At 39.7% G+C, this 22728-nt stretch overlaps 1 protein-coding gene across 4 annotated transcripts in view; it reads left to right on the top strand.

Annotated features, from left to right (window-relative positions):
- Positions 1-22728, top strand: part of PHF21A (PHD finger protein 21A) — a 194496-nt gene that overhangs the window by 142098 nt on the left and 29670 nt on the right. For all 4 annotated transcript variants that reach the window (XM_060018785.1, XM_060018784.1, XM_060018782.1 and 1 more), the window contains 3 exons: positions 3226-3477; positions 4738-4827; positions 8755-9048. In XM_060018785.1, coding sequence (XP_059874768.1) covers positions 3226-3477; positions 4738-4827; positions 8755-9048 — 636 coding nt within the window. The remainder of the gene's footprint in view (positions 1-3225; positions 3478-4737; positions 4828-8754; positions 9049-22728) is intronic.

Below are 22728 nucleotides of genomic sequence, written 5' to 3'. Positions count from 1 at the left end.
GGAGGGGTTCTATTGATAGTTGTCCGAGTGTACAACAGTTACCTTCCATTCAAAATTAAACAAATAGGGATTTCCCTGGTGGCGCAGTGGTAAAGAATCCACCTGCCAATGGGGCACGGGTTTGAGCCCTGGTCCAGGAAGATGCCGCGGAGCAACTAAGCCTGTGTGCCACAGCTACTGAGCCTGTGCTCTAGAGTCCTCGAGCCACAACTACTGAGTCCGTGTGCCACAACTTCTGAAGCCCATGTGCCTAGAGCTCTGCAACAAGAGAACCCACTGCAGTGAGAAGCCCGCACACTGCAACAAAGAGTAGCCCCCCGCTCGGTGCAACTAGAGAAAGCCTGCATGCAGCAACGAAGACCCAATAAATAAATAAAATAAATAAAATTTTTAAAAAATTAAACAAATAGTCTAAAATAGGTGTGGAAGTTAATTAGAGCCCATAGTAATAATCCCTCTAAGTTCTGATTTGTATGTTGGAGTTTATCTTTTTTAAATCGATACCTCAGCTTTGCAGGTAAAAAAAAAAAAAAACTTAGCAAAAAAATAAAAGGATTTTGCTGTTAGTGCTTCTTGCCATGTATTTTCTGCATTAACTTCTAGTTCATGCAGTTTGGGTTTTGTTCATAAAGAACCCCTTCATGAAACGGGGGAAACTGCTGTCATCTTTTGAAGGTGATCATACTTGGATAGCATCAACCAGCCAAGGACTAATCGCAGCTTCCATAAAAATCATTTTTTTTTTTCTGGGCACCTTTCCTCACTGTCTTCTCTTCCTCCTGCCAGAACAATTCAGAGGTTTTCATTAGGTTTGGATATCAAAATTCTAGATTCTCTCTGTCATCTAAACTCAGAACTCCAGGAGTTTGATGTATGTTCCCTAGTACTTAACAGTAGAATAAGCACCAGACCAGGAGTGAAGATCTAAGCAGTACCTGTGTCAATACCTGGTGTCAGTAAATGGTTTGCAAATAAATGCAGTCTTCAAAAGCTTTTCATCAGTGCATATAGTACTAGGTCTTGTGCCTCTGTATACGAAGAGAGTTATGTAGATGCTAGAATTTCACATGGAGTGAAATTAGCTACAACCAAATATTTATAAAGTAGAATAAAAATGCTAACCTAACATATGAACAGACTTGTTAGAATTCAGTGCTTTTTAGTGTTGCAGGTAATGCTAAGTATATAAATCAGGTGAGTTTGAGGTTTTACTCACTTTTTAAGAAAAATTATTCAAAAGATTGTTAATGACTTACCTGATCAAGGATGTTTTAAACAAAAGTATATTGACCCTCTTTTAAAGTAGAACCAACATGCATGACTGTTTTTAAAATCCATGTCAGTGAGTTCTGCTGACTAGAGCTTTTCTTCCATAACCTGTATTGGCACCAGGATTGAATGCCATCTGGTGTGACTTGCTCACCACTTCAAAAAGTTCTTTGTATTTGAATGTTTTAAATTGATGGAGAGAGCTAATATCACACTGGGTTAAAAACACATATTAAAAATAGCAGGTAATACAGAGTCAGTCCCGCTGCTACACTACTGTAACATTTCTGATGATAAATAGCACTTAGCTTTTATTTGGTTTTCATCACTGATAGGCAGGATGACCTGCTACCTCCCAAAATAAATAATTATCCGTGTTCCCCCTTTTACTCCCATTTCACACTTGAGAGGACAGTGGCAAGGAGAATGAGCCATTCTGTATTGTTGACTTAGAGAAGAGGAACATATTTGGGTGATTTTAATTGCAGGCATCAATAAGGATTGCTCATTAGGCTGTGATGGGATAGACAGGGCCAGATTATTACATTGTTTAGGTTAAAAGAAAAAAAAGTTGTTAAAATATTAGATAATACATGCATGTATGTGTTTAAGGCAGAAAAATTACTTAGAACCAAACAATACACAAGGGCTTGCATAGACACTGAAATAGAAATTCACAAAGGAATTTGTTCAGATCTGTTTCAGGGAGAGTGGGGTCCTTTTCCCTGGTCGAGGGCAGTGCTGTCCAATAGAACTTTCTGTAGTGTTTCTGTGGTGTTGGAAAGCTCCACTGTCCGGTTTGGTAGCCACTAGCCATGTGTGGCTGTAAACATGTGAAATGTGGCTAGTGTGACTGATGTTTTAATTTTTATTTTGTTTTCATTAAATTTGAATACCTGCATGAGGCTATTAGCTACCAAACTGAACAGTGCAAGTAAGAAGAAAAAGGTGAAATAATATCAAAATCAGAACCAACAAGTTAGACCAGGTATATTTTCACGTTTCTGAAACATCTCTATCTTGAGTGACTAGTAGCATTCGATAGGTGTGTATGCCATGAAATCAGGTTGTTTATATTTTCTTGTTTTGTAGCTGGCTCCTTTAATTACTCTAATAGAAAGTCTAGAAAAATACAGCTTCAAAGCTGCAGTAGCGCTTGCGGAGCATCAGTCAAGTCCTCTCACCTCAGTTCAGACTCTGATCTGTAAGACTTTCTGAAGCTCAAGTGTTTGTTTCCACCTTGTCGCCCTTTTCTGGATCTTTCCTCACTTCTGCAGCAGTCCTGCAGAGCAAAGATTGTAGATTGTGATTCATATCCCTTTGGTATCAAGAGCTGGTATTTACTATACTAGTTGGTTAATAGGTTTCATTATCTAGAGTTTGGGATTTACAGCCTTTGAGGCAACAATTGTACTAATTCTTATGTGAGTTGCCCTTCCTCTTCTCCAGGGTGGCACTCAAAAGAATTAAAAGACCCTGTCGTTTTATCCCAGCCTTTGTGTCACAGGAGGCAGATATCCAGAATTATATGATAGCTTTCTTCATATTGATGAGGTTGTAGCAATTAATGATAGAGATGGTGTGTACCTCATTGATTTGCAACTTCTACAAAATTTAAATTAATTGAGAGCAAGCAAAGAATTAGAAAAATCAGAAGAAATAGGTATACTCATATTCTGTATCTGTAAGCCCACCCCTTCCTTGTTGAGAACCCTGTGCCCATATTAGTCTGCAGTTATTACTATGAACTTAAAGCTAAATTTGAGAACTCTGGCAAACTAGAGATTGCCTTTTCGTACAGTAAGAACTGTGCTTTATGTACACAAAAGAAATGTTGTTACACCAAGAAACTTGACTGATGATGAGAATCATTGCTTTGTTTTCTTCTGGAGGCTAGCATTTTGTTTAGTGGGATGACACTTCAGCGTCCTAATGTCTGTTCTCCATGTCTCCTAGAAGACTGTAACTACAGCTTCTATGATTACCACAAAGACACTACCTCTCGTCTTGAAAGCAGCAACTGCGACCATGCCTGCCTCTGTTGTGGGCCAGAGACCTACCATTGCTATGGTGACCGCCATCAACAGTCAGAAGGCTGTGCTCAGCACTGATGTGCAGAACACACCAGTCAACCTCCAGACGTCTAGTAAGGTCACTGGGCCTGGGGCAGAGGCTGTCCAAATTGTGGCAAAAAACACAGTCACTCTGGTAAGCCAGCAGCTGCTACTCATGTGTGCCCACATGCGAGGGTTCAGGATATGCATTTGTAGAGTATATCCATTTTATGCTCCTGCTGGATTTTTCAGTCTCCATCACTCTTCTACCATACCAGATTCCCCTTCGGGGCTGACAAGGGAATTTGGCATTCCTGCTATCTATTTAAATAACTATAGAGGTGTTCTTACACCAAGGATCAAAACTCTTTGAGGTATTATCTGAGGCCAAAGGATGACTTGACTTAAGGGGGGAAAGTGTCCTTCACAGAGGCATTTACACTGTTTCACGTATCTCTCCCTCTATCCTAACCACACTCCTTCCTGTGAAACTAGAGTGCTTAAACTCTCTGGTGCTATGTTACCAATTTGGAGAAAATGCCGTGAATTTTTTTAGTACACTCTTCCTTGAAATTGCACTCAGGAAGTACTGGAGTTAGTTGGGCACTTAAAAATTTTTCAAGAAACTCACAAATAACAGTGCCCATGTCCAAGGTCCATCAGAAAGAAGATCCCTAGAAGGAAGAAGCACTTGAATAAAAATTGTTCTTGAGATTTCTAGGGTAAAACTGTCTAAAAACTGTTTTCAGAATATACCCAAATTGTAGTTTAAATGTCCGTTCTTAAAATGGAAGCTAAGAGCTCTTAGTGGCTTTCGAATAATGACCAGTGGTGAGTGAAACTAGAGGGCATTAAAGTGAAGCTTTACTACTTACCCAAGAATCTTTAGGGGAGTAACCAAATCACTCAGCCGGACGCTGAGAGTTAGAACATTCTCTATAGGAATAAAGCTGTTCACTGTTACGTAAAGCTCTTATATTAGGAAAAAGCCCATTTGTCCAGGCAGCAAGTTTGATTTTCCTTTGCATCCAGTGTTGACTTTTAAAATACATAAGTGCAGTAAAGCAATTATACCCCAATAAAGATGTTAAAAAAATAAAATAAAATAAAATAACATAAGTGCAAGAGTTCTTGAACGTCAGAGGAAATTGTGATTGCTGAGCTTGCTGTGTTCTACGTTAGCTGTGTAAGGAAACAGAAATGAGGTCGGTTTACTTTATGGGGTAAAGCCTGCAAGCAGGAGAGTAAACAAGTTTCTTAAGGCAGTGTTAATTCAGATGATTAATTCTACGGTGAAAGCTTATAGAAAATATTGTCTGATTGAGAGAATAGTGATGCTGAAAATACTTTAAGAATACCATCTTTGATATTGAATAATTATTTTCCTCTCTGATTTACTTTTCTCATTTTTTAGCAGGTTCAGGCAACACCTCCTCAGCCCATCAAAGTACCACAGTTTATCCCCCCTCCTAGACTCACTCCACGTCCAAACTTTCTTCCACAGGTGAGTAAATCAGTTGACAAGCCCAGTGATGGGTTAGGTGGGACAAAAATCCTTGTGAGCCCTTTCTAAGCAGCCTGTAATGCACTTGTCAATTCAGCTGTATTCAGATCCCACTTAGCTAAGGATTCTAGCTGCTGATCTCTATACCATGAAGAAGCTTTTTTTTTTTTTTTTTTTTTGGCTGCACTGCACAGCATGTGGGTCTTAGTTCCTTGACTAAGGATCAAACCCATGCCCGCTGCAGTGGAAGCTCTGAGTCTTAATCACTGGACCACCAGGGAGGTCCCACAAAAGAAGCTTTATTTGTTTTTAATTGGAGTATAGTTGCTTTACAGTATTGTGTTAGTTTCTGCTGTACAGCAAAGTGAATCAGCTATATACAGCTGTATACGTATATCCCCTCCTTTTTGAATTTCCTTCCCATTTAGGTCACCACAGAGCATTGAGTAGAATTCCCTATGCTATACAGTAGGTTCTCATTTGCTATCTGTTTTATATTTAGTAGTGTGTATATGTCAATCTCAATCTCCCAGTTCATCCCACCCCCAACCCTTTCCCCCCTTGGTTCTCTACATCTGTGTGAGAAGAAGCTTGTTTTATCATCAGGGTTTCTTAACAATGATGAAAGGCTGTAGCAGAGGGATATAAGGAAAGGGAAATTTTCCTAAATTTAAAATAATTAAGATAGCACCATTTTAAACCTTATAATGTTGACTTACTGGAAGAATTTAGCCAGAACTGCCTGCCAGTGGGGAAGGAACGCAGTTACCACTTCTTCCCCACAACCTCCCACCCCACTCGCTGTATGCCAGGGAGAGTAGGAAAGGAGACAATAGTGACACTAACTGGTAGGAAGCGTTCGGTTCTACTCTGGAAAGTGATTACATAGAGCATCATTCTTAAACACAAAGTCTTGATGATAAAGATTCAGACTAGGAAGCTGCACAGGGAACTTTCTACCTAGACCCAAGCAACTCTACCCATATTCTCATGAGAGTATTCTTCCAGCAATTGGCTGAACTCACCATTCTTATGGCAGAATGTCATGATTGTCCCAGTCTGGACCTTGAGAGGAGTTGACTTGCCTGGTAGAAAGATTGGGTGTTCCTGTCTGAAGCCTCAGCTTTCAGGCAAAGAGAGAAGGGAAAGGATGTGTGTGGTCAGTGGCCATAAGTGATTTCTGAATTGCCTCTGGGGAGGGGATGGGCAATGCTAACATAAGACTATTTCAATCGTCTATCAGATAAATTCTTAATGAATACCTTAGGTATCAAAAGAGCACTAAGAACTATGGATATGAAGTTTTCAAGATAGTTCTCAGCCTCATAGAGCTTCAGACACATGTACAGGCAATTACTGTGTCCATTATGGGAAGTACAGGATAGTCTGAGAATCCATGGGAAGGACAGCCAACTCATTCTTAGAATATTACAGAAAGTTTCCTTGAAGAGTTGACATTCCATCTTAGACCTAAAATCCTAGTGAAGTTAGCTTGAGAAAGTTTTGGGGGAAGAAGAAAAATGTCCCAGGCAGAGAGAAGAGCCTATATGCAAGTCCACAATGCAGAGAGACATGTCGGCTTAAGGAACCAAAGGAAATTTGGTGTGGCTGAGCACAGTGGGCCATGTGGCTGACTCAGGCTAGAGTAAGGGGAGGCTGGAGAAGCCCATAGGCCAAAGCCTTTGGAACCTTGTAGGCTATATAGGAATTAGGGCCTTACCTAGGAACAGTGGGGCTCCATTAAATTACTTTCAAACAGGTACTTGACATGATCAGATTTTTGTTTTAGAAAATTCCCTCTTAGCACTGTGTGGAGAATAGATTGGAGATTGTCAAGAATGTGGCAGGAAAAACAGGACATTGTCAGCAATAACAATAGCTAATATTTAGAGAATCTTGCTAATGTGCCACTTACTGCACTAGGCACTGTACATGGGTTATCTATTTTAATCCTCACAACAACTCTTTGAAAGTAGGTATTCAGGTAAGAATCTAAGAATAAGAATCTAAGGCTTAGTCTTTGTTTTTCAAACGGTGGGGCATGACCCATTAGTAGGCTGTGAAATCAATTTAGTGGATTGTAACCAGAGTTTTTAAGTAAAATGAACAAGACAATAGGAAATGTTAGAGTATGTAGCACATAAGTATTTTTTCATGAAGTTTTTATGTTAGAGAGGTAAAGATAAATATCTATGTACGCGTATTGGTTACAGCGTGAAACATATTTCCTGTTGTGTATCCACAGCACACACTATAGGGTTGTCTTAGATGCAGCTAAGTATTCAGACTCACAAGACTATCAGAGGCCACACTTGGCACCAGTCTACTTGGAATGATATAGGACAGAAACCAGAGCTTGCCAGCAAGACAGCTTCTTCAGTAGGAATCCCTATAGCAGTCCATATAATAGTCTCTACGGCAGTCCAGGGACTGCTCAGGTACAGGGAAGTGAGATCTTTATCAGGTCAGTGGGAGAGCCACCCTAGCACAGAAATCTTATGCCTTACAGGAGCCTAATATATCTTATAACAATTCTATAGGCATGGCTTTCAAGGTCCCCGCAGCGGACAGGCACAGTTACAAGAGTCACCCCATTTCAGGAAGCCCAAAGCAGGGTGTCTCATTGTCGTTTTTTTCTTTTAAACAACTTAAAAATGTTTATTTTTAATAACGTATTTCCATCTCTGCTTTTTGCAAGTAATGGAAATGTTAGATTTGATTTAGCAGCAAGAGGTCATTTGTACCATAAGCAGTGTGGCCTGCTAACATAGTTGACATTCTTCCCTTATCAGGTTTCCAGGGGTATACAGCTAGAGAGTTAACTGAAGGTGAAATTCTTATGCATAAGGAGAAAGGATTTTGCCCACAGGTCACAGTTTAGAAAGTTTGAAAAATACTCTTAGAGAGATTAGGTGTGTTATCTTAGGTTACACAGCTAGCTAGTAAGTGGTAGAACCAGAATTTGAACCCAGGCAAGGCTGATCCCATGTTTTTAATCACAGTTTTCTGCCACTGTTTGAGTAAAGCAAACACAGCTAGAGTAGTGGTAGTGAGGATAGAAAGTAGACATATCTGAGAAGGATTTAGGAAGTAGAGGTAGAGTAGGAAGCATTAGGAATGATTCTGAAGTTTTTTTAGTAAGAAAGGGGCATTTACTGATGTAATGATTATAGGAAGAAGAAAAGATTGGAAGAAGAAGTTGATGAGTTTTGGACATGCTGATTTTGAACTTCTTGTGAAATTTCCAAGTAGAGATGTATAACAGGGAGTTGAATAAATGACTCTGAAGTTAAGGAACTGTGTGGTCCTGAGATACAAGTGTGGAAGTCTTTAGTATATAGATAGTAGTTGAAGCTGTAGGATGCAGTGAGAGTTCCCAGGAGAGTGAGGACATTGAGAAGAAAAGGGGTACCAGGACAAAACCCTGAGAAATATTTATATTTTGGATTGGGCAGAGGTAGAGGAAACCACAAAGGAGACTTAGAGAAGGAGCACCCAAGAACAGGGAGTTAGAGGGCCAGAGATGGGAGTGAACTGAGCTGTGGATATGAAGAAATTTAGAACGTGAATTAAGGGCAGTGGCAGCATTATTACCATACTGGGCACAAGTTCTGGGTGAGACCAGTCTCTGGATTAGGCATTTGACCTCAGCCCGAAGAGGCGGCATGGTATAGGAGAGGGAGCTGCGGTTTGGAATCAGAAAAACTACATTCTGGGGTAACATTTGCATCCTCTTAAGAGCTGATGCATCTTTGTAATATTATATATGCTGAGATCTATAGAATTGATAATACTAAAATGGATATTAATATTTGTACTGAATACCATTTCACTCACATATATAGTGCAGAGGATCTGGCAATGTCTAAGATTTATAGGACTTGAGAAGTTTAAGTAATGCAATAATTGTTCTTTCTTTCTCCATAGGTTCGACCTAAGCCTGTGGCCCAGAATAACATTCCTATTGCCCCAGCACCTCCTCCCATGCTTGCAGCTCCTCAACTTATCCAGAGGCCTGTCATGCTGACCAAGTTCACTCCCACGACCCTCCCTACCTCCCAGAATTCCATCCACCCCGTCCGTGTCGTCAATGGGCAGACTGCAACCATAGCCAAAACGTTCCCCATGGCCCAGCTCACCAGCATTGTGATAGCTACTCCGGGCACCAGACTCGCTGGACCTCAAACTGTACAGCTTAGCAAGCCAAGCCTTGAAAAACAGGTACAGGCAGAGTACGCACCTGCTTTGGGCAGTAGCTTTGCCGTTGAGGCTGGTCAGTCTGTAAGGGGTCTTTATCTTCTCAGCGGCTCCTTATGTTAGCACCATTGTCTGTTACTTATCATGTGATAATTTATCCACAATGCAAAAGGGCTGTTCTTACCGAAGAAAGTTGGGTTGCTTTACCCACCATCCCCTTATTCATGAATTTTGATTCCTGTGTGAATGAGCTCCCCCTGCTGCTTCTGAAGCAGAAATTCACAGATGGGTTCTGCTGCCCTCAGTCAGGAAGCACAGATAAGGTAGTAAACAGAAAATGCTATATTCATTTCGGCCCAGTAAGAATCCAGATGAGGATATCACTATGAAAGTTAGGAAGAATAAACAAAGCAAGGAAAAGGATTTCATTTCAAAGGTTTTCCCTGGTTATTACAGATAGTGAGGAGCCAATGAAAAAATTAAGATTTCTAAAATTCATTCTTTTAACTCTAGAGGATACAGACATTTTAGCTCAGATATTGAAGCCTTTCATTTATATTTCTAAAATCAGATTTTCTCCTAAAAACACAAGTCTATAGAAATACAGGTAACCTCCAAAGATACGTAAGGGTTCTATGACAGAAAGATTTCTAAAACCAAGAAAAAGGATTTACAGGCAGTCACCATATTCTATTTAAAGAAAGACCAGTGACAAGAAAGAAGAATTGTGGAAAGAAAAGCTCTTTCAAGAAAGTTGATTTAAAAAGTCATTGCCCTATTTCTTATTGCTCAGGCTTGAGTTCTCATTCAACTGAAAATAGTCTCTGGTGATCCTGAATCTTCTGCTTCTGGATGGCTGACCATGATTCAGAGAGGCTGGCCAGATGGTGGGGAATGAGAAGGCTTCCTGCTGCCTTGGCCACCTTGAACAGAGGAGCCTTATGCATGGAATACCAGCTTTCTGCCCAGGCAGCTCATAAATGCAGCCGATCTGGCACTAAGAACCTGGGTACCAAAATCTCGTATCAAGAAATACCAGCAAGAACACATCTCTATTCCTGGGGAGGCTACTCAAACCCCCCAAAATGCTTTGAGGAACATTTAGAGATAAATTACTTACATGTATTTTAGATCAGGAGTTTTCAAATTTATTATCAGCAGAACTTCAATATTAAAATAATGAAAGTAAGATGCCCAAGCTTAGGAGTTTGGGTGGGGGCGTGTTTGTAGACCAGCTGCCATCATGTCCCGTGCTGGCTCTCAAAGGACGACCTCTGAGGAGCATTAGAGTTGTAAAGAATGTGGTTTCAAAACATTATTTTATTTATTTATTTAAATTTAGTTAGTTAGTTTTGGCTGCGTTGGGTCTTCGTTGCAGGTCGTGGGCTTTCTCTGGTTGTGGTGAGAAGAAGCTACTCTTTGCTGTGGTGTGCAGGCTTCTCGTTGTGGTGGCTTCTCTTGTTGTGGAGCATGGTCTCTAGGTGCGCAAGCTTCAGCAGTTGTGGCACGCGGGCTCAGTAGTTGTGGCTTGCGGGCTCTAGAGTGCAGGCTCAGTAGTTGTGGTGCACGGGCTTAGTTGCTCCGCGGCATGTGGGATCTTCGCGGACCAGGGCTCAAACCCGTGTCCCATGCATTAGCAGGCAGATTCTTTTTTTTCTTTTTAATTAATTAATTAATTTATTTATTTTTGGCTGTGTTGGGTCTTCGTTTTTGTGCGAGGGCTTTCTCTAGTTGCAGCAAGCGGGGGCCACTCTTCATCGCGGTGTGTGGGCCTCTCACTGTCGCAGCCTCTCTTGTTGCGGAGCATAAGCTCCAGACGTGCAGGCTCAGTAGTTGTGACTCACGGGCCTAGTTGCTCCGCGGCATGTGGGATCATCCCAGACCAGGGCTCGAACCCGTGTCCCCTGCATCGGCAGGCAGATTCTCAACCACTGCGCCACCAGGGAAGCCCGGCAGGCAGATTCTTAACCACTGCGCCACCAGGGAAGTCCCTCAAAACGTTATTTTAAATTATTAAATACTATTTCTCTTTGACCTCTTTTTTGATAAAGATATTTTTAGGAGACAAGAATCTTCAGTTTCATTTCAGTTTTACATTTCTTATTTTTTCTGATTACAAAGATGATACCTGTTCACCGTAAAGGAAAGCTCAAACGTTACAGAAATATATATTGTAGAAATGTATCCCTTCATAATCATTGAAGAGAGTAAATTTCTCCCATAATTTTACCCTCCAAAGTTGCTATTAGCAGATTAGATTATATTCCTCCACATATTTTCTTTCTAAAGGAAAATACAAAATCAAACTGTATATTACTTTGTAACTTGCTTTTTTTTCATATTAAATCTTGAATATCTTTTCATATCCCAGCCTTACATATTGATAGAGCTTTTCATTTTGATTATAAAAATATCATAAAAAGGTATCCATGAATTCTTAAAAATCAAAAAAAAATTATTTTCTAGCAGTGAATTCCATGGTCTTTCTTCTTGTTGATCTAATAGAGGAATGTAGTCATTGCTGATTTAGTTTAGCAGGCCACCTGGCACAGCAGTCTTACAGGTTATCAAGCTCAGTCAGCAAGGATTCTCTTTAGACTCCATTCTCAGAATTCTCTTACTTCAGATCTTTCTACTATCCTCTTTTTTTTTTTTCCATGTTTCATTTCCAGTATCTTATTTATAGCTGTTAAGAGATCCCATAGATGAGCATTATGTAGCCACGGAAGTACCACTTACAGCCTACTCATAGAGTTATCAAAACCTGTGTCCAGCATTCTCTCTGTGGCCAGGCTAGATGGGTTCCTTTCTGCTTGCTACTCTTTTGTTTAGGGTGATAACAGTCACTTAATAAAAAATGTAGATTCTGTGCCAGCTGCCATGCGACATGTGCTAACACAAGGGTTGGGAGGTCAAAGCCTGTACCCTCACAGAGCTTGGTCTGGGGCAGGCACTGTGGCTCTGCCTCCAGGGGAGGAAGCATGGCAGGTCGTGTAGTTTCACATAGGCATAGGAAAGGGAGAGGCAGCGTCAGCTGTAACAACAGTGGTCTCACTTCTCCTTCCCCCCATCAGGCATCCCCAACTTCCTTATCCACCCTAGATAAGAGAACCTGTCTTATCCCTTATCAGAAGCCACATTACCTTGTGGCTGTGAGAAACTGAGTGGTAGAGTTTAAAGAGCTTTGAAGCTAGAAACATACTTAGGCAGAAAGGCAGATAAAGCCAGACAGACTTATATCATGGCCCCCACACTGCCTCCTGTTATGTCTTTGTCCTCGCCAGCACTCTGTGAAATGGGGCTAAACACCTGTGGATGGCGGAATGACGTAAAGAGCTTAAAGTCCGTTAGACTGTGTCTGACGCATTTAGTTCTCAGGGATTATGTTCATTTCTTATCCACGTCACCCCACCCCAATCCCTGCAACAAAGACATCTATGTATGTCCCTAAGGCTAGGCTACTGAAAAAAATCCTAGGTTGTATGGGAAAATCTGTCAGATTGCCACCCATTCCCCTACTTCCATCTATATTTTGTATAGGAACCTACACAATGTCCTCTAAAAAAAAGAGTACTTCCAAGTTGAGAGTATTATCCAATGTATTAGCCTCAGATCCCAGTCTTCTCTTTAAGGAAACTTGAGGTGGTAACTCTTTGCCCTCAATCCAGATTTTTTTAACCTTGATTGATGAAACTTTGTACATTTAAAAAATTTTCAAGCACCTAACTTTCATTATTCATGCAGCCCAGCCTTAAAAGATGAATTTGTAATTCAGGGGTATAAATGGCTAATTTAGTTCTATTCAGAGTTTTTGGTTTTTATCTTTGTAAAACCAAAAAAGAACAGGATTTGCAAATTCGTACAGGTGCCAAGTAGGAAATATATCAATAAACGAGTAAAACAGACTGGGAGTAAACAAGTAGATTTTTTTCCACTTCCAATGGGAACATGAGTACAAGAGATATCCCACTCTTAATTTCTTTGAAATAGTAAGACAAGTGTGATAAAATCGACAATTTGGCCTTGGTGTCAAGAAGATAATAGAAAGTAGAAGAGACTGTGGTAAAGTGCAAAGTAATATACTCCATCTCAAGGAGGCAGCAACTTTTTGACAATAGCCAGTTTTTATCATACGAAAACTTTTTCAAGAAAAGCCAGAAATCCAGATATTTTGAGAGATTTCAAGATATACTTTTGAGATTAAAAACAAATAAAAATAAAATAAATAAAAAATTAAAAAGTATATATATATATCAGTAACTGTTTAAACACCATGTAGGCAAAAAATAACACCTGCCGGACAGCTTCACCTCTGGATAGTGGTTTATAACCTCTGATAGAGACCATACTTTTAGCTTAATCTTTTTTGTTTGTTTGTTTCCCAACCTAATTGTTTTTTTAATTGAGGCGAAATTCTCATCACATCAAATTAACCATGTTAAAGTGAACAACTCAGTGGCATTTAGTACTTTCACAGTGTTGTGCAACTACCACCTCTGTCTAGTTCCAGAACATTTTTATTACCCCAAAATGAAACTCAGTACTCATTAAGTAGTTGCTCCTCATTTGCTCCTCCCCTGCCTCTAGCAATCACCAATCTGCTTTCTGTCTCTATAAATTTACCTATTCTGGGTATTTAATATAGATGGACTCATATAGTATGTGACCTTTTGTATCTGGTTTCTTTACTTAGCATAATGTTTTAAGATTTATCCATATTGTAACATGTATTAGTACTCCATTCCTTTTTAATAGTCAAATAGTATTCCATTTGTATGTATATACCACAATTTGTTTATCCATTCACCCATTGATAGATTTGGATTATTTTTGGCTATTGGGAATAGTGTTGCTGTGAATATTAATGCACTAGCATTTGTTGGAGCACTTATTTCCCATTCTTTGGGGTATATACCTACAAGTGGAATTGCTGGATCATATGGTAATTCTATGTTTAACTTTTTGAGGAACTGCCAAACTGTTTTCCACAGCAACTGAATCAGTTTACATTCCCACCAGCAAGGTATGAGTGTTCCATTTTCTTCACCTCCTTACCAACACTTATTATTTTCCTTTTTAAAAAAATTATAGCCATCCTAGTGGGTGTGAAATGATATCACATTGTGATTTTGATTTGCATTTCCCTAATAATTAACGTTGTTGAGCATCTTTTCACGTGCTCGTTGGCCATATGTAAATTTTCTTTGGAGAAATCTCTGAGTTCTTTGCCGGTTTTTAAACTGGGTTGTTCATGTTTTTGTTGTTGAGTTGTAAGAGTTCTTTATATAATCTGGATACTGGATCCTTATCAGATATGTAACTTAAAAACATTTTCTCTCAATATATAGGTTGTCTTTTCACTTTCTAATGTCCTTTGATGCACAGAAGTTTTTAAATTTTTTCTTTTGTTGCTTGTGCTTTTGGTGTCATAACTAAAAATCCATTGTCACATCTAAGGTCATGAAGATGTATCCCTAATTTTTCTTCTAAGAGTTGTATGGTTTTAGCTCTTATATTTAGGTCAGTAATCCATTTTGACTTAATTTCTGTATATAGGGTGAAACAAGGGTCCAACTTTATTCTTTTGCAGGTGGATATCCAGTTCTCCCAGCACTATTTGTTGAAGAAACTATTCTGTCCCCATTTGAATGATCATTGCATCATTATTGAAAATCTATTGGCCATGGATGTATGGGTTTATTTCTGGACTCTCAGTCCTATTCTGTTGGTCTATATGTCTGTCCTTATGCCAGTACCAACCACACTGTCTTAATTGCTATAGTTTTATAGTAAGTTTTGACATTGGGAAATATGAATCCTCCAACTTTTTTCTTTTTCAATCTTGTTTTGGCTATTCAGGGACCCTTACAGCTCTACATGAACTTGAGAATTGGCTTTTCCAGTCTTTCTGCAAAAAAAGGGTGGGGTAGGGGGCTGTTGGAATTTTGATAGGAATTGTTTTGAATCTGTAGATTGCTTTGCATAGTATTGCCATCTGGGCAATATTCTGTGTTCCAGTCCTTGAACATGATGTCTTTCCATTTACTTAGGTTTTCTTTATTTCTTCAGCAGTGTTTTATACTTTTCGGTGTACAAGTCTTTCACCTCCTTGGTTAAATTTACTCCTAGGTTTTCTTTTTGTTTTTTTAAATAAATTTATTTATTTTTTATTTGTTTATTTTTGGCTGTGTTGGGTCTTTGTTGCTGCATGCAGGCTTTCTCTAGTTGTGGCGAGTGGGGGCTATTCTTCATTGTGGTGTGCAGGCTTCTCATTGTAGTGGCTTCTCTTGTTGCAGAGCATGGGCTTTAGGCACGCGGGCTTCAGTAGTTGTGGCACATGGGCTCAGTAGTTGTGGCTCACAGGCTCTAGATCACAGGCTCAGTAGTTGTGGCACACAGGCTTAGTTGCTCTGTGGCATGTGGGATCTTCCTGGACCAGGGCTCGAACCCATGTCTTCTGCATTGGCAGGTGGATTCTTAACCACTGCACCACCAGGGAAGTCCCTATTCCTATGTATTTTATTCTTTTGGATGATATTGTAAATTGAGTTGTTTTTTTAATTTCCTATTAGGATTGTTCATTGCTATCATGAATTACCATGTATTAGAAATACCGCTGGTTTTTGTGTTGATCTTGTACCTCACAATTTCCCTGAATTCATTTATTAGCTATAGTAGTTGTTTTGTGGAATCTTTAGGATTTTATGTATATATAAGATCATGTCCTCTGCAAAAACAGATAGTTTTATGTGTTCTTTTCCAATTTGGATGCCTTATATTTCTTTTTCTTGCCTAATTGCTCTGGCTAGAATTTCCACTATAATGTTGAATAGCAGTGATGAAAGTGGGCATACATCTCTTGTTCCTGATCTCAGAGGGAAAGCTTTCAGTATTTCACCATTGAGTATGATGCTAGCTGTAGTTTCACATAAATGCCCTTTATAAAGTTGAGGACATTCCCTTCTGTTCCTAGTTTTCTGAGTGTTCGTATCATGAATGGGTGTTGGATTTTCACAGATGCTCTTTCTGCATTAACTGAGATGATCATATCGTTTTTCTTTGCCTTCATTTATTAACGTGGTATATTACATTGATTTTTTTAAAAATATCTTCCATTCCTAGGATAAGTTCCACATTGTCATTGTGTATCATCCTTTTAATATGCTGTTGGATTCAGTTTGCTAGTATTTTATTGAGGACTTTTGCATCTATATTCATGACAGATATTGGTCTGTAATTTTCTATTATTGTGGTGTCTTTGTCTGGCTTTGGTATCAGGATAATGCTGGCCTCATAGAATGAGTTGGAAAGTGTTTTCTGCTCTTCTATTTTTTGGAAAAGTTTGAGAAGGATTGGTGTTAATTCTTTAACTGTTTGGTAGAATTCACCAGAGAAGCTGTCTGGTCCTGGACTTTTCTTTTTTGGGAGGTTTTTTTTTTTTTTGCGGTACGTGGGCCTCTCACTGTCGGTGGCCTCTCCTGTTGCAGAGCACAGGCTCCGGACGCGCAGGCTCAGTGGCCATGGCTCACGGACCTAGCTGCTCCGTGGCATGTGGGATCTTCCCGGACTGGGACACGAACCTGTGTCCCCTGCATCGGCAGGCGGACTCTCAACCACTGCGCCACCAGGGAAGCCCTTGAGAGGATTTTGATTACTGTTTCAGTCTCTTTAGTTGTTATAGGTCTGTTGACATTTTCTATTTCTTCTGGAGTCAGTTTGGTAATTTGTATGTTTATAAGAATTTATCCATTTCATCTGATATCCATTTCATATGTTATCTGATTGTTTTTTTAATTGAAGTATAGTTGACTTACAGTATTGTGTTAATTACTGCTGTACAGCAAAGTGCTTCAGTTATACATATATATACATTCCTTTTTATATTCTTTTCCATTATGGTTTATCATAGGATATTGAATATAGTTCTCTGTGCTATACAGTAGGACCTTGTTGTTTATCCATTCTATACATAAAAGCTTACATCTGCTAACCCCAGCCTCTCACTCCATCCCTTCCCCAATCCAGTCCCCCTTGGCAACCTGTTGGTGTACAGTTGATCAGTGTATTCTCTTATAATCCTTTTTATTTCTATAAGATTGGTAGTAATGTCCCCACTTTTATTTCTGATTTTTGTTATTTGTGTCTTCTCTCTTTTTTCCTTATTCTGTCTTATTAAAGATTTTTCAATTTTGTTGATCTTTTCAAAGAATCAACTTTTGGTTTCATTAATTCTGTCGTTTTTCTATTCTCCAATTCATTTATCTCCGCTCTAATTTTTATTATTTCCTGCCTTCTGCTAGCTCTGTGTTTAGTTCTTCTTTTCTAGTTCCTTAAGCTGTAAATTTAGGTTATTTAGGTTATAAGCATTTAGATTTGAATGCTTTCTTATTTTTTATGTACAGACTATTACAGCTTTAAATTTCCCTCTGACCAGTGCTTTCACTGCATCTCATCAGTTCTGGTATGTTTATTTTCATTTTCATTCTTCAGGGAGATAGAAAGTTTCCCTAGTGATTTCTTCTTTGTTCCACTGGTTGTTTAAAAGTATGTTTTTTAGGGACTTCCCTGGTGGTCCAGTGGCTAAGACTCCACGCTCCCAGTGCAGGGGGCCCGGGTTCGATCCTTGGTCGGGGAACTAGATCCCGCATGCTGCAACTAAAGGTTCACATGCTGCAGCTAAAGGTCCCGAATGCCGCAACTAAAGAAAAAAGGATCCCGCATGCCACAACAAAGATCCTGCATGCCACAACTAAGACCCGGCGCAGCCAAATAAAAGTATGTTGTTTAATTTCTACATACTTAAAATTTTTCTGGTATTCCTTTATATCGACTTCTAGCTTCTTTCTGTTGTCATCAGAAAAAATACTTCATATGACTTCAGTCTTTTAAAATTTATTAGGATTTGTTTTGTGGCCTAAAATATGGTCTATCCTGAAGAATGTTTCATGTGTACTTGAGAAGAACGTGTATTCTGTTGTTGTTGAGTAGGCGGTTCTTTATGTCTCTTAGGTCTAGTTGGTTTATAGTGTTGTTTAAGTCCTCTGTTTCCTTATTGATCTTCTTTCTATGTGTGCTTTCCATTATTTAAAGTGAGGTATTAAAGTCTTTAATTATTATTATAGAACTGTGTATTTCTCCCCTCAATTCTGTCAGTATATGCATCATATATTTTGAGACTCTGTTGTTTGGTGCATATATATTTGAAATTGTCATATCTTTTTGATAAATTGACTCTTTTATCAATATATAATGACCTTTTTTGTCTCCTGTAATGGTTTTTGACTTACAGTGAATTTTGTCTGATATTAGCATAGCCATCTCTGTACTCTTTTGGTTACTATTTGTGTGCAGTATCTTTTTCCATCCTTTGATGGATACCTTTCTATGTTTTTGGCTCTAAAATGTATCTCTTGTAGATAGCATATTGTTGGATCTTGTGTTTTTTTGTTTTTTGTTTTTAACATTTATTTATTTTTTTCACTGTGTTGGATCTTTGTTGCTGTGTGTGGGCTTTTCTCTTGTTGTGATGAGGGGGTGCTACTCTTCATTGCAGTGCGCAGGCTTCTCATTGCAGTGGCTTCTCTTGTTGCAGAGCATGGGCTCTAGGCGGGCAGGCTCAGTAGTTGTGGTGCACAGGCTTAGTTGCTCCGCAGCACGTGGTATCTTCCCAGGCCAAGGCTCGAACCCGTGTCCCCTACATTGGCAGGCAGATTCTTAACCAATGCGCCACCAGGGAAGTCCCGGATCTTGTTTCCTTAATCCATTCTGCCACTCTCTGTTGTTTAATTGGTGAGTTTAATCCAGTTACATTTAAAGTGATTACTGATAGGCAAGGATTTATGCCATTTTGCTCTTTGTTTTCTACATGTCTTATGTCTTTTTTGGACCCCAGTTCCTCCAATACTGCCATCTTTTGTGTGTGTGTGTTTTTTTTTTTTTACACCAGTGTATGTACTTTTTTGATGCTCTCCTCATTTCCTTTTCTGTATGTTTTAGTTATTTTCTTAATGGTTACCATGGGGACTATAGATAACATTCATAAATTTTTAACAATGTAATTTAATTTGATCCCAGCTTAGCTTCAGTAGTATACAAAATCTCTGCTCCTATACAGCTCTGGCCAGCCCCCTTTTATGTTGTTACGGTCTCACATTGCATCTTTATATATTGTGTGGCCACTGATACATATTTATAATTTTTTCATTCATTTCTCTTTTAAATCATATAGGAAGCAAAAAGAAAAGTTACAAATCAAAGATACAGTAATACTGGATTTTATATTAACCTATGTAGTTACCTTTATTGGAGTTTTTTTTCTTGTTTGGCTTCAAGTTACTGTCTAGGGTCTTTTTATTTAACCTGAAGACCTCTAAAGGGAGTTCTTTTAGGACAGGTCTACTTGCAGTGAACTCCCTTTGCTTTTTGCAGGAAATGGAGTTCTCGGTTAATAGTCTTTTTTCTGTCAGAACTTTAATTGTGTATTTATTTATTTTGGCTGTGCTGCACAGCATGCAGGATCTTAGTTCCCTGACCAGGGATGGAACCTGTGCCCCCTGCGGTGGAAGTGTGGAGTCTTAACCACTGGACCGGCAGGGAAGCCCCCTCAGCACTTTAAATGTGTCATCCCACTGCCTTGTGGTCTCTGGTTCTGATGAGAAATTGACTGTTAATCTTATTGAGGACCCTTACATGTGATGCATCATTTTGCTTTTGCTGCTTTCAAGATTCTCTCTTTGGCTTTTGACAGTGTGATTATACTGTGTTTCAGTATGAGTGTCTTTGAGTTTATCCTACTTGGAGGTCACTGAGCTTCTTGGATGTGTACAGGCATACCTTGGAGATATTGTGGATTCAGTTCCACACCACCACAATAAAGCAGATAAAGGTAGTCACATGAATTTTCTGGTTTCTCAGTGTATATCCAAGTTATGTTTACACTATACTGTAGTCTACTGAGTGTGCAATAGCATTATGTCAAAAAACAATGTATATACCTTAATTTAAAAATACTTTATTGCTAAAAAATGCTCACCATCATCTGAGCCTTTATCACATTATAATCTTTTTGCAGTGAGATCACTGATCACAGATCACCATGACAAGTATGATAATAATGAAAATGTTTGAAATATTGTGAGAATTACCAAAACTTGACACAGAGACAGGGTTGCCACGTACTTTCGGTTTGTAAAAAATGCAGTATCTGCAAAGTGCAATAAAGTGAAGTGCGATAAATAAATAAAATGAGGTATGCCTGTAGATTCATATATTTCATCAAATTTGGGAAGTTTACAGCTGTTATTTCTTCAAATATTTCTGCTTCTTTCTGTCTGTCCTTTCCCCCTGGGAGTCTATAATGCATATGTTGGTATGCTTGACAATGTCTCACAGGTTTCTTAGGCTCTGTACTTTTTCTACATTCTTTTTTCTGTCTGCTCCTTAGACTGGAAATTTCAGTTATCCTATCTTCAGGTTCACTGATTCTTTCTTTTGCCTGAACCCCTTAATGAATTTATCATTTCAGCTATTATATTTTTCAGCTCTAGATTTCTATTTGGTTCTTTTAAATAATTTCTATGTCTTTATTAACATTTTCTTTTTGGTGAGACATTGTTCTTCTTGATGTTTTTTTTTTTCCCGGTACGCGGGCCTCTCACTGTTGTAGCCTCTCCCGTTGCGGAGCACAGGCTCCAGACGCGCAGGCTCAGCGGCCATGGCTCACGGGCCCAGCCGCTCCGCGGCATGTGGGATCTTCCCAGACCAGGGCACGAACCCGTGTCCTCTGCATCAGCAGGCGGACTATCAACCACTGCGCCACCAGGGAAGCCCTCTTCCGGAATTTTTTTAGTTCTTTGTTCCTGGTTTCTTTTAGCTCTTTGAGCATATTTAAGGCAGTTGACTGCTACCCCAGTTCTCCTCCTACCCCAGGGTTTACTGCTGTTAATTGCTGAGAGCTGCAGTTGTTTGTTTAGTGCCTTTTCCAAACTATTTTTGCAAATACTATTTCTTGTCATGTGTGGTTATTGAAATTTCTGTTCTATTAGATTTACTTAAACAACTGGAGCCAAAAAGAAGAAAAAGGTAGTAATAAGTAAATTAAAATAAAAACAGAAAACCCTTTCTTGGTCTTTGCAGATTGGCTTTGAGCAGGGGGCATTCCTTCAATGCTAAGCCAGGCCACCTGTAACTGTGTCTTAGACTTCACCTCTTTCTTGGACAGAGCTCAAAGATCAGCCAGAGGTACAAGCTTAGGGTTCTCTCAGCTCTTTTCTGAGTATGCATCTAGCCCTGGGAATGCTCAGTGCACTTGGGGTTCCCCAGTACACGTGATAGCCCTTCAAAGCCCTTACTCCTCCAAGGATCTTCCTCCTCAGCCTCCTTCTTCCTAGACCTTTGGGTCTGTCTGCTGCATACTCCACCTCCCATCCTTTGCACCAGGTAACTACAGGTAACATATGTCTTTAGATGCTTTCATCAGATGGCACCTGGAAAGCTGCTTCAGCCTTGGGTGGGCAAACAAGGGTCAGCCTGCACCAGTCCTTAGGGGGTTACCAGACAGGTCAGAATACACAGCCACAAGTTGAAAACGAGGTTCCACAAACCACACCAGGAACACAGATTACCCTCTCCACAGCCTCTGTTGAACTAAGGGATGGATTTGTTGGTAGGTAAGGAAAACTACTTTCTTAATAAAATTTAGCAGCCTCTTTCTTCAGTAAGTGCCCCCCCCCCGATTATTCTTAGTTTTTTATTAGATTCCAGAGTTTTAAAAGTTGATTCTGTCAGTTTCTGCCAGCTTAATGTTTGCTTTAGTGAAAGGACTGATTCTAAAACTCCCTGTTTTCTGTGATGTCAAACCCTAATGTTTTTTGTTTGTTTTAAGCAGCTTAAAACAACAAAAATTTATTATCTCACACAATTTTTGAGGTCAGGAATCAGGTTGCATCTTAGCTCAGTGGTCCTGGCTCAAGGTCCCTCACAAATTTGCATTCAAACTAGTTGGTCAGGACTGCAGTCATTTCAAGGCTCAACTGGGGCTGGATAATTCACTTCCAAACTCAGTCACATGGTTGTCAGCAGTCCTCGCTTCTCCCTGGCTGTTGGCAGGAGGTTCAGTTCCTCACCTCATAGGCCCCTCCATAGTGCTGTTCACAGCATGGCAGCTGGCTTCCCCTGGAGCGGAAGGTCCATGAGAGAAAGACACCTCCCCCTTGTTTCGATTGCTTTATCTCTTTTTTTTTTTTTTTTTAAGGAGTTCTGCTTTATTTTTAATACATTTTTTGTTTTTTTTAATTTATTTTATTTTTGGCTGTGTTGGGTCTTTGTTGCTGCATGCAGGCTTTCTCTAGTTTTGGCGAGCATGGGCTACTCTTTGTTGTGGTGCACGGGCTTCTCATTGCGGTGGCTTCTCTTGTTGTGGAGCACGGGCTCTAGGAACTCGGGCTTCAGAAGTTGTGGCACGCGGACTCTGTAGTTGTGGCTCACGGGCTCTAGAGCACAGGTTCAGTAGTTGTGGCGCACAGGCTTAGTTGCTCTGCGGCACGTGGGATCTTCCTGGACCAGGGCTTGAACCTGTGACCCCTGCATTGGCAGGCGGATTCTTAACCAATGCGCCACCAGCAATTGCTTTATCTTTATTTTCTTGGGTGCTTTTGGTATTCTTTATCCAACCTTGAGATAACTGTACTCTTCTGCGTGAGAGAA

This window comes from Delphinus delphis, chromosome 8 (assembly GCF_949987515.2).
Source record: "Delphinus delphis chromosome 8, mDelDel1.2, whole genome shotgun sequence".
NCBI classification, from domain to species: Eukaryota; Metazoa; Chordata; class Mammalia; order Artiodactyla; family Delphinidae; genus Delphinus; species Delphinus delphis.
This window is presented reverse-complemented; position numbering and strand designations above follow the sequence as displayed.